General features: G+C 44.2%; 1 protein-coding gene across 3 annotated transcripts; it reads left to right on the top strand.

The window, feature by feature from the left end:
- The first annotated feature begins 5,358 nt into the window (after positions 1-5,358).
- On the top strand, positions 5,359-13,875 carry bach1b (BTB and CNC homology 1, basic leucine zipper transcription factor 1 b). 3 transcript variants are annotated; one of them, XM_072659232.1, is made up of 5 exons: positions 5,359-5,459; positions 8,007-8,258; positions 8,780-9,967; positions 11,387-11,593; positions 12,444-13,875. In XM_072659232.1, the coding sequence occupies exons 2-5, from the start codon at positions 8,019-8,021 to the stop codon at positions 12,903-12,905; spliced, it is 2,097 nt and encodes a 698-aa protein (XP_072515333.1). In that variant the 5' UTR covers positions 5,359-5,459; positions 8,007-8,018; the 3' UTR covers positions 12,906-13,875. The 3 variants fall into 3 exon arrangements, with proteins under 3 accessions (XP_072515333.1, XP_072515332.1, XP_072515334.1); XM_072659231.1 differs by having other exon boundaries at positions 5,359-5,463; XM_072659233.1 differs by lacking the exon at positions 5,359-5,459 and adding an exon at positions 5,482-7,854.
- The last annotated feature ends 1,851 nt before the right edge of the window (positions 13,876-15,726 follow it).

Genomic DNA, 15,726 nt, shown 5'->3' with positions numbered 1-15,726 from the left:
TTTACCTTCCCATTAGCACAGTGTAGGGGCAGGAATATCGCATTAGTAATAAACAACTGAAATCGTTGTATCGGGTTTCAGAGTATTGAAAGTTGGCCACGTCATCAGAGGAGTACTCTGTGGCTCTCTAGCACTTAAAATTACTTCGGTCTCATCTTACAAGATTTGATCCAGCAACCCTGTTGTTTTTGATATGCCGCTCGTCACAGTCATGGCACCACAGTAAACAAAATTCCATTTTCTTTTTAGATGGTATCATTGTGGCTTATATTTGTACGTCAGATCAGACATGTTGCTGTGCTCTATTTGAAATAACCTTGTCATAGATTATGGGTCATGCTGATGGTACACAACCCATAGTGAACTCCAGGCAACCATTTAGGAGGCTTAAGAGTTTAATTCTGGACCTGCATTAGTATAGTAAGTACCCATTGTTATAGAATTCTGGGCAGTTTACTACTTGTAGTAGTATGAGAATCAGTAGGGTAAGGTGTCCACATTGGAGGCCAGATGATTTCCAGCTTTGCTTTCTGTGTAAGTGAAGGTAAAGGCTGGGGTTTGTGCAAATATACAGTGCTGTGAAAAAGCGTTTGCTCCCTGTCAGGATTCCTGAATTTGTGCACCTTTATTATGCCTTATAATACATAAAAGGCACCCAGAGGGACCTATGTGATCAACATTTTATGTACTTATTTTTAAAACACGATATTTAACACTTAATTCCCCTGTGTGAAAAGTGATATTTCCTTCCTCTTAATATCTTCTTACACCCCCTTGCAAGCTAAACCTGCCACCAACAACAACGCTTCCTGTAGTCGTTGATTAGTATCTCACAGTGCTATTGAGGAATACTGGGCCACTCCTCCTTGGAAAACACCTAGGTGTTTCTTGACAAACGTTACATAAGCATTTCTTTTCCTTTTTGTTTTAAAATCGATCCCTTGGATTCTTGCCCAGTGTCCTTTGCTGAGGCGAGAGAGGCCTGTAGTTACTGTAGTTAAATGTTGTTGGGTTTTATTTTGGTCCTTTTCTAGATTGTAGCCCTTGCCCGTGGAGAGATTTTGTAGGAGGGGGTCCACTCCTGGGAGGATGAGAAATGCATCAGAAATGGCTTTGTAACCTATTCCACACTGATAGGAGTCCATAACTGAGGGCCTTAGGAACATCTCTTTGCTGTGGCACGATTTGCCTGGCTGATTTACAACCTGTATGCTGCCAAGCTCTCTCAGATTTAAAGACCCAGAGTTAGATTCAGGGCGTTTTCACACCCGCACTTTTTTTAGTCTGATTCCTTTGGGCAGGTGTGAATACAGTAATCGTCCTCGGATGCAGACCACAACAACCGCACCAAGACCCTTGAAAGGAAGTGGTCTCAATCTGTTCCCAAATGAACTCTGGAGCGGTTTGTTTGTGGTGACAACGTGAGCTCTGACCTTGATCCCACCCAGCTATCAGGTGTCCTTCTCAGGTTTGAGCCAAACATTCTGCAGGTGTAGTTTAACCTGGTATACTGCCCAGATAATTACTACAGCTATGAACAGATGGCGTCTCTGCCGCTGCTCCACTGTACAGAAATATGCACTAGTCTGGAACATAGGACCTTCTTCCTGTATTTGCTTTCCAGCTCCCATCTCAGACAGTCGGAACCAATCAGCGGGGAGAATGTTCTTACATGGTTTGTTGTGGCACATTTTGATGCGCTTGGATTTTTCATGAGATTACAAACTCATCAACTGACGCCCTTAGATGAGGCAGGGCTGGCCCAAATCAATGATGGTCATAATTGAAGCAGTCACACTGTCTATTAGTAATGATCCTAATGAATTTTCTGGGGGTTAAGCACATTCAGACCTGACGATTGGACAATTGATACCTTGCTCAGCAAAGATGCACCATATATACGAATACAATCCACTCTAAAATGGATTAAAGATTAGGACAAAAAAAAAAAAAGTGAAACTGTGCAGAAATTCAGACAGGGGACACTTTTTTCGAAGCACTGTGTACATATACAATTACTGAGTGACTGGAAATGTAGCATAAAACATAAAGCAACAGGCTGCGTATCTCTGTGACAGCGTTATACTGTAATAATAGACTACAGCAGGGTTGCGCTACAAATAAACAAGGAAATTAGACTGGGTCAGGGTACTGATGGACGGACCAGTAAAAAAAAAAAAAGGTCCAAATACTCATTGCTACATTCAATTACTACCAGAATGACTTGTTGTTACATTAATGTACGTTACATTTCAGACTGTTTTAGAACGCCCGGTTCTAAAACATGGTGTCCATCTCAGAGATAAAAGGTCTCAGTGGTCAACATGAAGGCCCGTTGTTTGATGCCTTCGCATTACACTTGTTCAATATGCCTTTCATTTCCAGTACTAGTAAAATATGCTGTATAAACCAGGCAAAATACATGATTTGTTATTCAAAATAGACCAAATGCCTGCGTTACGATCCAGAAATGGTCATCTGCTGAGTGAGGGAATCACTTTGATCTACATCCGTACTGCTTCTGCATGATTACATGTCCTGTTTATGTGTGGAAATGGCGGAAGTGTTAAAATGAAAGAGCCAGAAATGAAAGCTTTTAGAGCCGAGAACTTTACTGAGAGCTTTTTGCCAGCAGCATTTGTGAAAGCGTTTGAATGTGTATACTGATCAGCCGTGACGTCAAAACAGTGGCACCTGTCAAGTGTTTAGATATGTTAGACATTAGGTGAAAAATCAGTTCTTGAAGTTGAAATGTTGGAAGCAGAAAATTGGGCAGTCTTAAGGATCTAAGTGACTTAAGCGAGGGCCAAGTTGTGACAGCTAGATGCCTGGGTCAAAACATCTCCAATAAAGCAGGTCTTGTGGGGTGCTCCCGGTATGCTGTGGTCAGCACCTACCAAATGTCCTCCAAGGAAGGACACCTGGTGAAGCAGTGACAGGGTCATGGGTGCATGGAGATTTCACAGAAGAGCCACTGTAGCACAAACTGCTGAAAAAGTTCATGCCAGAGCCATTTTTGTGACACAAGGGGAATAGGTGTCACAACAGAATAGGTGAAGTTTGTAAGTGTGGTTTTAATGTTATGGCTGATTGGTGTGCATGAGAAAAAGAAAGACAGGGAGGCAGACATTCACTGTTTGATTTTCAGAGCCCATTATTTGGCCTCAACACTACAGGGGTTCCACCTTTTAGGACAACATTAGTTCCTAGAAGGGTTCTGTTCTACCCACAGAGACAATATCTAGAGTCTAGAGTCTGGGAGTTGGCCGTTGCTCCGACCTGTTCAGAAGTTTCGAAATCTTGGTTTCACACATGACTCCGAGCTTCTGAACAGGTCGGAGCAACTCAGAAGGACCATCACTTATCACTACAGTGTGAAATTACCCAAGAAAATATCGCCAGTTCTCAGAGTCCATATGACATCATCACAGTGTGACCATGATGACCTGCTACGGGAGGGATTTAGCGCTGGGGATTTTTCTTTTAAGCCAAACATTTCTATTTGCTGAATACCTCATGTGTTACTAGTGTTGGACATGAAGGCAATTTTAAGGCTTACACGTCTTAACAGTCAGGGTTCCCTTTAAGGACTATTGGTCCGTAATAGCTGTTGACCTCAGTGCTTGTATTCGCTACGAGCAGGACTTCTGCTCTGAAATATAAACCGTCATTTCCTGCAGTAAATGCAGTGAACTCCTTGATCTTGTGCGATAAATAGCGTGACTGATGAAGCCGCAACGCTCCAGTGTTATGCTGTTCTATGAAAACTGGTCCTTGGGGTTGATGGAGAACTAACAGGATTGTCTTGTTTGGAGCGACCCAAGCCTGGAGCCAGGAATCCTCATTTCGTCCTCAGATCCGTTGCTGTCGTCTTTTAAATCGGTTATTGCCTGTTGAAAGAATACACCTTATGTATTTTTCATTTTTACTGCTCAACTTGTGTGGCTGCCTATTACGTGTCACTGTCAATCTGCAGTGTCCCCATCAGCCGCTGCTGAATAAATATGTTGCCTGTGTTGTGACGGTGTTTCTTCTGTTGAACACATTCTCAGACACGACAGCGGTCCCACCTCTCCCGGAAGTTGCGGGAGTATTCCTGATGTTGATAGCGGCTCCCTGCGCACACAAATTACATACACCAATTTTTTTTTTTTGAGAGAGAGAGAGAGAGAAAGAAAGTGAGAGAGAAAGTTAGAGAGCAAGTGACAGACAGGCGAGAGTATGATTCTCACTGGTCTCGGCCTTTGTGCCAGGCAGACCAGTAGCTCAGTTTCCTCTGTGGAAAGGGTTTACAGTTGACCCCCTTCTCTCTGCGTCCATCAGTTCAGTGTAGTGTCCTAAACAGAATATATATATACACACACACACTCCGCCAAACAATACCTTAGTGCACCCCTGCCTAAGGAGGGTCAAAAATAACAACAGTGTCGCTCATCACACTGTTTGGCAAACTACTATAAAAGACATGTAGAGGCGAGTTAACAGCTGACAGTCTGTCATTAGGGTGTGTGTGTGTGTGTGTGTGTGCATATAAATATATATACACACACACACACACACACACATGACTAGATATGTATCAGGTTAGATGAGAACAGACATGAGTACCTTCCTCCATTGTCGAATTCATAACAAGGAACTTGAGTTTCAAAATGAGATCAGCACATTTTAGGATTGTGAAACAGCTTGTAACGCAATCCATCACAGTCACACACACACACACACACACTCAGACAAATTCGGTTTTGGCCAGCTAGATGAAATTCACCTCATCAGAGGGGCATTAGTGTTGTTGTAGCTGTCTGTGGTCAGTTGACTCACTGTGTGGTGACACTTTGGTACTAAATGTTTGTGCCCTGCTTTAGTTTGCTGGTCCCGGAAGCTCCTAGATTAAAGCTACCTCAGACAGAGGCTACATACCAACCACCTCAGCAGATGCATCCTCTCAAACCTGTTCCACAGCAGGTTCTTCAAGGCGTCTGAGGAGAGATACCCACCCCCACGCACACACACACACACACTCACTCACTCACTCACTCACTCACTCCAATACTTTACACAACCTCTACACAACTAACAGAAAGTCTTCAGTTTGACTTTTTACAACCTCACACCACGAAGAGAGCTCACATTCACCCTCGCCTCCTCCACCTTCCCTCAAAAACAAGGCTGACACCCTCCATTCAAACCTGCAACGCAAACGAACCGGAAAGCACGTCACTGAGATTGACACGCCTGACGACCAATCGGAGCAGTGACCGTGTGTTTTTTGTTTTTTTTTTTAAATGGTGGGCGGGACCATAACAGTGTTGGCTGGGGGTGGAGGGAGGAGGGAGGAGGGGTCACATGATGGAAACACAAGCGCCTCCTTGTTCAGATACGGCTCTGAGCTGTTTAAAGGCTACGTGTGGCTGTCAGCGCAATAAAGGCGACTTTTGGAGTTTTAGTCGAGTGATATGGTGGGTAAGTACGAGCGCTTGTCTGTCATTCGTACTTTTAAGCGGGGCGCACGGGGGAAATGACCGAGATGTGGGGAATAACCCACCGGACATATGCTATCAAAGTTTTCTGAAGGACTTGTGTCCTCTCGAGCGTCGAAAGCTCGTCCCAGCCGAGTAATAAGGGGCTTTATTAGCGGTGTGACCCACTAACCTAACGAGTCGTGCCCTTCTACCTTCCAAAATCGATTGGACACCCCTACTCGAGCTCGAGTGTACGCTTTCTTTGTTAATCCTCTGACGTTTTCCACACATGTGGGCTATGCTAGGTAGCGTCCACTACGGTGTTTTTTTTTTTTCTGTGATAAACCCCTCACGGTTTTGTTTTTTTTAGGGAAGTAAACTAGGTGAGTGCGTGGTGTAGCTGAATGGTGTAGCTGAAGGGGGAGAGGCTGCTCCTCCCACGCTGCTTTAGCAGTTTAGGAGTTGGTAGAAGTTCCTTGGAAAGAGAGCTGCTGGCTGGAACGGGGGGAAAGGGAGGACGGGAAAAGTGCTTGCTCATCCTTTATCAGCAAAAGCCCGTGAGTCAGCAGTGCGCGCGCTCTTGCGCCACACACACACACGCACGCACGCGCGCGCGCGCTCTCTCTCGCTCACTCACTGACTGTGGCGATGACTTGGCTGGGCTGAGCTCTCTCTTCACACGGTCGAGATAAGGAGTTCTCACGGGTAAGGACACGTACACGTCAGTCGTTTAACCTCGTTCACAACCGTAAACAGACCTAGATAGACCTGGAAGTGTCGTGTAGTCCGTCTGCGCCTCCACTGGAGTCCTCTCTGGGACGTTCAGGTGTTCGGCACCTTGAGCTTGTCGTCTGTGTGGACTGGCCCTCTCTCATGCCTTGCCTTTCTGTGTGCACAGGTTAAGGAGAGCAGAAGTTAGGCCTGCTGTCAGACACCATTTCTCTCAGTGCTTTAGTATTTTAGTCTTTTAGTCACTACATGATTACATGACTGAATTATGGGCTTCATCACGGTTTACTGATTCCAGCAGGCAGGGGCAGTGTCCGTGCTCACGATGCAATCTGAGAAAGATGGATGTCAGTGCAGCTACAGATCCCAGTCTTCTCAGTAACCACATTGTAGTGCTGCCTAGTGCCTAAATATCTCAGCAGCAGAGCACTTCTCAGAAACAGTTGCTCCTACGCTGAGGGAATCCGAGCCAATCAGACCTGATCTTTGTACACATTGTTTTGTTTGGGGGGGGGGGAAACAATTTTTTTTTGGTGTCCAGGAATTAAATGATTACCCCCAAGACAAACAACCAAAATCCAGTGTGACGGTGGGGGTGGATTGGTATCTAATGTGTTTTGCCTATAGTGATCAATTATTTCTTTTTAAAGCAGCAATATGTAACAATTTTACCTTATATATGAAATATATCCACTTCAAAATCATGTTGATTCTTCACTGACTGTAACAAGCAGAATGACATCTCTGTCTTTGTAACTTTGGTGGAGCTCCGAAAGACATCTCGCGAGACCTGCTAGCATTACATAACCCGAGACATGCTTGTGTGCAGTCCTGCTACATTACTCAACCGCATCATCCAGCCTGACTCTTTCACTCGTCCACAAACGCACATGTACAGCTGTCCATAAGAGGCCCGTTGGCACTTTACAACTATAGTGGAACCCTGTAGCATAAATACCAGTTTTTGCATAATGTTTTAAAGCTAAACTTTAAAATGAAATGTTTTGATTCTCTGAACACACAGTTTCAACAACTATTTCAGACTAGATTTGGTACAGGAATCTGCCTTTCTCTGAAAACTGATTCAGCATTTTCTGCTGGCATTGATCTGATACTGATAGCCATCAGTTTGCTGTAGAAAGTTTGAATTAAAAAAAAGGTAGGAACCAGGCTGCTATAAAATGTTAATTTTATTGAACTAATAAGTAATGATATTATGTAATTGAAGAATTTTCTTAAATGCGTTCTTGAGAAAAGGCCTATGCCAGATCCATGATGTGTTATAAGCTGCAGAATTGTCCACAGCTCTGCTCTTATAAACATGGATCCCATTGTCCTCGTAAAACTGAACAAATTCCAAATAAAAAAACATTGGTGATGGTCAAATCTTTGATTTGCGTACAGACGACATTCCTTTTTAAGAACGGTTGGTGAATAAGACTCAGTTGGACACCCAACAAAGTCTTTCCAGTTAAATAATGTATTTTTACTGATATGCCGTCTCTGACAAGAAGTCAACAGGATGTGTTTCACTGAAGACTGGGGACACTTATAAGTGCTTAAATGCACATTTCTCTTTTGCCTGATTTTTATGAGTCACGATTCCCTTCATGTGTGTCAAAGTTCCTTCAGCCGCGTTTGTGCCGTGTTGTAAATCCAGCAGGTCAGTTGGGATAATCATCCACCATAAACCTATATTGTTTTCAGTTGTGTTTTAAATGCCGGCTGTCTGAGGTCACAGTTCTCTCCGCATCCAGAACTCTCGTTTTTTTTTTTCCCCTTATGTGCTGAATTTCCTCTTTCACTCTGACGCAGATGTAGTTAAGCATGTCGCTGGAGAGCCGCAAGACCTCTGTGTTTACGTTCCAGTCGTCGGTGCACAGTTCACATGTCCTGCGCTGTCTGGACGAGCAGAGGCAGAAGGACCTCCTGTGCGATGTGACGGTAGTGGTGGAGAATCGGAGCTTCCGGGCCCATCGCTCCGTTCTTGCTTCATGTAGCGACTACTTCAGTGCTCGCATGTCCAGCCACACGGGCCAGGGTCTGGTCATCAACCTGCCGGATGAGGTGAGGGAATGCCAGAGAGCAACATCAAGTGTTCAAAAAAAGACACTCTGCTGTGTTCTGCCCATATGCATTCTTGAGAGCAGGTCAGTTCACTGTAGAACATATTAAGGTCCTGTATCAATCTTTTCATCAGTCTTTTTCTGGTAAAATGAAGCAATCCTTTTAATTTAAGAATAAATGGCTAAATGATTGCTAAATGATTGAGTGGATATATAGAAATGTTGTTTTTCATGATAGCATTAAAACAGTAAATCTGGACCACATGGACTGGGGATTAATAGACATCAAACTTGTAAAAACTTTTTTTGTGGGGCCTTAAAGCTGTAATGAAGGGATGTTATTCCACCCTTGATGGTAAATAACCAAATTTGATTATCAAATGTAAACAAATTTATTGACATTTGGTGGTTGACATCAAACGGCAATACTACAATAACAATTCTCGCATGATATGTCCGGGTTGTGAGGACAGGAGTATGTCTGTTTATTAATTATTGTTTATTAATAACTTGTTTTCCCAGGTAACTGCAGAAGGATTTGAGCCTTTACTACATTTTGCATACACCTCCAAACTGCTCTTCACCAAAGAGAATGTGCTAGAGATCCGCAACTGTGCAACCGTTCTGGGCTTCAAGAACTTGGACAATGCCTGCTTTGACTTCCTCCTGCCCAAGTTCTTCGAAAGCAGCAAAAGTTCATCGAAAGGCCCCAGAAAGCAGTGCTGTAAGACCAAATGCTGGAGATCAAAAGCTGAATCAACCGTTAAGGCCAACAATGCTGTCCATGCTGAAGACTCATCATCTGTGCCTTTGCATACCGTGTCTAAGAAAAAGGAGCTGTCCAGCCCTTCCAAACTTGCTGAAAATGCTGATTGCCGCTTGGAAACACGGTCCGAGATGGAAGCAGAGACGGAAGGAGAGTTGACATTGGACTATTCCCTCTTGTGCCCCAAGTACCGCAAGTTTCAGCTGGCTTGTGGAAAGAGCCTGTCCTGCATGGACGCCTGTGGCCCAGAGGCTGAAAATGCCAAAAGTGCCTGCCCCCTAAGCTGCTTGCCTTACACCAGCTCCAGAGACTGCGAGGATGTGGTTCCCAACAAAGCTTCTCCAAGAGGCAAGGAGGAGGATGCTCTGATGCCCTTTTACTGCCCACTTGCTAAACAGTCACCAATTGAGGCACCTCTGAGTCTTTGCTCTGACAAGGCATCAGTGCAAATCTGCAAGGAGGCAACAGAGGCCGGCTGCCCGACGACTGCCGTATCTGTAGGGGAAGCAGTAGAGAGACCTGCTGCCAGACTCCAGGGTAAGGAGGCCATAATGTCAGACTGCTTCACTGGAACAGACTGTCCAAGCCCAAGAAGTGCCCCCAGAGCAGACCAAAGAAGCAGCGTGGAGATCGAGGTGGCAAACCAGCTCACCTCCTGGCCCGACATTTGCAGCCCCAGGACCTCGGCGTCCACCCCAGGAGCAGCAAGGAGGCCCCCTGAGCTACATTGCTGGAGGCAGCTGGAGCTGGGACTGGGGCCAGTTCCAGTGGACTGCCCCTTTTTTAGGGACCAAGACAGCGGGGATGCTCAGGTACGAGGCAGCGAGAGACCGTCCCTCTCAGCCGGGAGCCCCTACGTCTCTTCTATGCATTCTGGAGAGGATTCGGACGGCTTTGATACAGAGGGGGACAGCGAGTCCTACACCAATGAACGTGCAAGTGAGGTGAGCATCCTCTGATTAGTTCTCTTGACACACTAAAACAAACGCTTGGCAAAAAACAGGTAGGGAGATAAGATCATGTCCAAGTCATATAGACATTGGCAGACATTTGCCTAAAACAAAAAAAAATATCATTGCGTCCCTACTAACAAGTAGTGCCAGCTTCTGACAAGCTGGTTATGATTATATGAGCTGCATGCGTACATCATCTTATAATTTTCTCAAATCCCGTAAAGTTAAGTAATCTCAAATACACTTACGTAGTTTATGACTGTGATACTTTTCCTGCTGGCTATAAAAATTATTACTGCAACATTGCATTGAAACACTTATGACCGTGCCCATCACGGAGAATATATGATCTGTTAATTATGAAACATAAGATAATTGCATTGTTTGAAAAAATAACATTTGCACCAATTAACATCCTGCCTCTGCACAGTCATGCCATGCTCCACAACCCTCCTGCTGCACAGCTCTGTTTTCTTTAACAGAGCACAGTCACCATTTTTCTTCATTACAGTTTTGTTTAAAATATTAAACTGAATCCTGCGTTGAGAATATCATTACACCCCTAATAAAAGTGAACATAAGCTGCATACTTAAAATCAGTGGCGACTGCTATCCTGAAGCCTGTACTTTGCCTGTACCTTTTCTATTTTATTATTTTACAGTACATTTTAAAGTGGAACTATTGGACATTTGGAAAATGGTCAGGGACTGAAAGAGCAGAACTGAAAAACTGAAACATTCAGCTCTAGTCAAGTCACCTGTTGCATGCAACTTATCTGCTTTACTGAAAACAGGAAAAGCTGGTTGAGCTACCGAAGCTTTCTTCTGCTTATTAGATCTTTTAAAATAGCTCAGTGACGAAAATCACTGAAGGTGTACTTTTACGGTACGGTACTCTTAAGATTTGGAGGAGTTTGGGGGCTTGTTGAGGGCTATAAAAATATCGGCAGTGTGCTTATGTTGTTCACTTGGTGATCCTTAAACAACTCTATGGCCGAGGCAAAAGTCCACAGTAATTACCTCACTTCAGGCAGACACAGACCCACACTATAATTATAAACCAGTTTCAGTATTAACCAACCGTCGGTGTAAACAAAACACACGGCACTTAAAATGGATGAGAGCCAGTTGTGACTGGCTAGGTTCTTGCACTTTCCATGTCTTCTGATTTTGGTGATGGTTTATGAGTTAGCATAAACAAGTATCCACTGATGGAACAGCTTATTAACTACAGCTGGACTGTTATTACCATCCAAAACAGTAATTACTGACCTATTGCTTCTACCGCCCCCTAGCTTTGAGTAAAAGAAGTGTAGGTACTGTAAGTCCACTGCGCAAGTATATTAGTGTTGTTGAAGTGTCAGGGCATCAAGTGTAAATGGACTAACATGGATCCGTTCTGTCCCACAGATGCAGCTGCCATTTTCCGTGGACCGCATTGCATCTTTGAGTCGCAATGACTTCCAGCAGATGCTGAAGACGTACTGCCTGTCACGTGAGCAGCTCGACTTCGTGCATGACGTCCGGCGGCGCAGCAAGAACCGCATCGCTGCTCGCCGCTGCCGCAAGAGGAAACTAGACTGCATTCACAACCTGGAGTGCGAGATCGAAAGACTGGTGGGTAGCCAGGATATGGTGCTCTTGGTGTTTTCTTTGAGAAAATGCATTACTTCTAGTGCTGTTTGTATGTATTTATTTATTTTGTATTTGTACACCCGACCATGTTTGGAATAGAACTATCCAATTCTGTTATGTGAGATGCTAACAGACACACGTGCTGAGTGATTGGGGAAAGGGAGAGCCATCCTATTAACATTGAGAAAGCAAGGCCAAATTATGATCTCTGGGACTACCGGCCACAGGTGGCAGTGGGATTAAACTGGCATTCTCCAGACGACCTGGCCAAGGCTTGGACGGTTGCACCACTTGAGACTTTCCGATCAAGTTTCTATCACTCAGAGTCTGATGATATTTCTACTGTTGGTAAAAAAGCTGTACAGTGACAAGAGTTGTACAAGAGCTGATCACAACACTGTGATCAAAGTGAAGTTAGGAAACAACCATTTAATTTACGACATACATTTTTTGTCATAATGCGATGCAGTATAGATAATATTAAATATGGAAATCTATGGCCGCATAATTAGCCGAACGCTCTCTGTGTGGGTAGGATGACCCTCCCTGTCCCTCCCTCCCTCAATGGGATTCTAGCCAACATGGGTTTATGTAAGCTGATGTTGCAGAAGCGAACAGTTAGTGTTGTCCTTTAAAGTATTTCAGCTGTCTGAGGTTGAAAAGATCCTGTCACGGTTCATGCTAGCTTTTACCCTTATATCATTGTAGCACTTGGTGTGCTAGGAAAGACCTAAATAGTGGGTGCTATGGCCATGATTAAACTAGGGACATCTACTTTCACCAACTGGGACCTACTTTGACACGTTAGTGTTTGTGTGTATGTGTTCTGCAGCGAAACGAGAAGGAAAAGCTGACTGCTGAGAAGCAGCAGCTGGACCAGCTGAAGCTGAAGACGTGGCAGAGTTACTCTGGTCTGTACGAGAGGCTGTGCGCTGAAGCCGACCTGCGGCCAGAACAGGTACAGGTGTTTGCCAAGTACACCTCGCTATCAGACTGCCCATTCACGACCCACTTGTCCAAAGCGTGCTTCTACCACTGCCCTGAGCCTGAACTTCAACCCCTGGCTACAGGCCTGGGCACTGACGCGGATAGCTGCGAGCCCAGGCCTTCCACCAGCTCTGCTCTGGAGGTCCTTGCTGGTGGGGCCAAAGCCAATACGCAGAGCCCTTCAGGGCTCCTGGCAGCACTGCCTGACCCCCATCCTGCTGACTCTCCACACGTTGAGGAGAGTGCAATGACTTCCATCACGCACATCTGCCCAGACCACATCAGCAAACTTGAAACCGACCAATAAAAGGTGCTTCCTGTTTTTCTATTATCTGTAAATCATGAACTGGATTTGAAATGGAGACCACAGAAAATGTACTGAAGTTGTTGTTTTTTGTTGTTGCTGTTGTTGTTCGCTGTAAGAAGAAAACTTTTACTTTATGACCGTGAAATCAGTGTATGAAATCACTTCTGTATTGTCGCGTTCATGGCTGTAATTTGATTTTTATATACGTTTGATTTCTTCAGTGTTACATGAACTATTCACTGAACCAAAGGATAATCCTTCTAGTCTTAAGGCAGGTTTCTCTTAATTGCACTCTTGCGGACCTTTTTCTATTTGCACCCACTTTTTGATATCCCGTATCATCCTTCGAGTCTTGCAGTTACTCTCAAAAGAGACTTTTAAATATCCTTTCCTTGAGGCTCTACAGTTTGGCTGTATGTACAGAGAGGTAAGTAACAGTAATTAAACAATATGAGCTGAAAAGAATTTGGGGGGTTCATTTATAATGTACGGCGTTAATGTACAACACATGAAGGAGTTTTTTTGCTTGTCTGGATATTGTAGGTAAGTCTGGACTACATGTACTGTTGTATCCAGCCAAAGCATAAACACACATTTGTCTTAAACCAGATTGATTGATGATGGGCCAATACAGGAGAAAATGTGCTGTATTATTTTGTAAGCAAATATTTATCATTGTTTTTTTTCCTAAATCAACTGTAATTATCTGCATAACACAATGGTTTGATCATTCTCTCGCCTCAATGCTATTTTCTCGCCTGGGCCCAAATTAGTTCATTTGTCTTACAAGCCACAGAGGCAAAATGATTAAATTGTTTGTTTAATATTGCAAATCCACAGTAGCCCTGAATTTATTCCTTTCATTAAAATACCGCATTTATTTAAATCTCTTTGATTATTCTAATACATGCAAATAATCATAAAGCATGCGCAGGAATATTTACACATTAAAAAGAAATGTCAACACTGACTGTGTGTTTGTTTGAAGTACTTGTGTTCCACCAGCAGATGGCAGTACTCGACTAATCATAATCTATGTCTCGAGGCACAAACTCCCTAACCCCAAAAGCTGCTAGAAGGTATGGTCCTAGTATGCTACAGCCCCCCTAACCCCAAAAGCTGCTAGAAGGTATGGTCCTAGTATGCTACAGCCCCCCTAACCCCAAAAGCTGCTAGAAGGTATGGTCCTAGTATGCTACAGCCTCCCTAACCCCAAAAGCTGCTAAAAGACTTGGTCCTAGTTTGGTACAAACTCCCTAACCCCAAAAGCTGCTAAAAGACTTGGTCCTAGTTTGGTACAAACTCCCTAACCCCAAAAGCTGCTAAAAGACTTGGTCCTAGTGTGGTACAACCTCCCTAACCCCAAAAGCTACTAGAAGGCTTGGTCCTAGTGTGGTACAACCTCCCTAACCCCAAAAGCTGCTAGAAGGTATGGTCCTAGTGTGGTACAACCTCCCTAACCCCAAAAGCTGCTAGAAGACTTGGTCCTAGTTTGCTACAGCCTCCCTAACCCCAAAAGCTACTAGAAGGCTTGGTCTTAGTTTAGTAGTGGTATAAACCTCTTATAAATTCCTTACACAATGCTGATTTTAAGGCTGTTTACATCAAAGTAAGTTAATGTGACTCACCCTTAAAAACAGAAGGAATGGTCTGGTAGGTTAGGCTGAAGCTCCACTATCTTGACATTGCCCTGTCCTGATCTGTGTGAAGTCATTGTTGTCTTGAAATAGACAGAAATAATTCTATACATTTTTTTAATAGCTTTTCAGAAATGCTCTGATCAAAAAGATGGACATTAGAGGTTTCATCAGACATGCAGATTTTACCTATGCTATATGTCCAAATGTGTATAGACACCCCTTCTAATTAATTCATTCAGCTACTTTCGGTCGCACCCATTGCTGATACAGCTGTGCAATTGAAGACACACACACAGCTGGTATTGCCAATGGATTAAGACTCTCTGGAGCAGATAAACATGAACCTGTTGGCATCATCATAATGCCAGGTGTATACAGCCCCCCCACCCCCCAGCTTTGAGCTGTGGAACTGTGTTCTGTGTACTTCTGGGATGAGGTAAGGCGATGAGTATACAGCATCCTACAGTGCGTTCTGTTACTACCCTTAATTTTGGAAAAAACAATGAATGATCAGGTGTCCCAATACTTTTGTCCAAATAGTGGATTATCTTTCCTACAATACGCTGAGGTTAACGATTCCAGTAATGTCGTCTTGTGTGTATTCTTAACCGTGTCTTCCTGGTAAGGGTCACGGTGGGTCCAAGGCCTACTCGGAATCATGGGGCACAAAGCAGGACACACCTCCTGGACAGGAGGTGGACACTGCTCTAACAGCAGTGACAACTGCCCTTGCGTATACATGACAAGTAGTCTGTGTGCGCGCGCGTGTGTGTGTATACCTCTCGCAGATGAAGAAAACCTGAAATCTCCCTAAATCGAGCTTAAGAACGGAAGAGTTCCAACGTAAAGACAAAGATCATGTCAGCTTCTTAACCGATCTGAGCTCTGTGAGACGCTGTGTCTCTGCGCGGCTTCTAATCCTCCCTCGCCTCTCCATGCGTTTTTATGTAAACAACAGATACTACATCCAGTGCCAAGGTAGCTTAAATGGAGTGTTTCATAAGAAACATATCAGGCAGAGGGAGGAAATATACATATTTTATATAAATCTACATATTCGTGCTGTTTCAAGTGAAATGTGATGTAAAATCACCACACCTCACCGAGCGGCGCCCAGACGCAGGTGGCAAGCCTGGCTGGGGGAGGGGGGGTGGGTGGGATGGGGTTGTAGTTGTCACACA

The sequence above is a fragment of the Salminus brasiliensis genome, chromosome 16, assembly GCF_030463535.1.
Source record: "Salminus brasiliensis chromosome 16, fSalBra1.hap2, whole genome shotgun sequence".
NCBI classification, from domain to species: Eukaryota; Metazoa; Chordata; class Actinopteri; order Characiformes; family Bryconidae; genus Salminus; species Salminus brasiliensis.
Note: the sequence above shows the minus strand (reverse complement) of the source record. Positions and strands in the feature narration are given on the sequence as shown.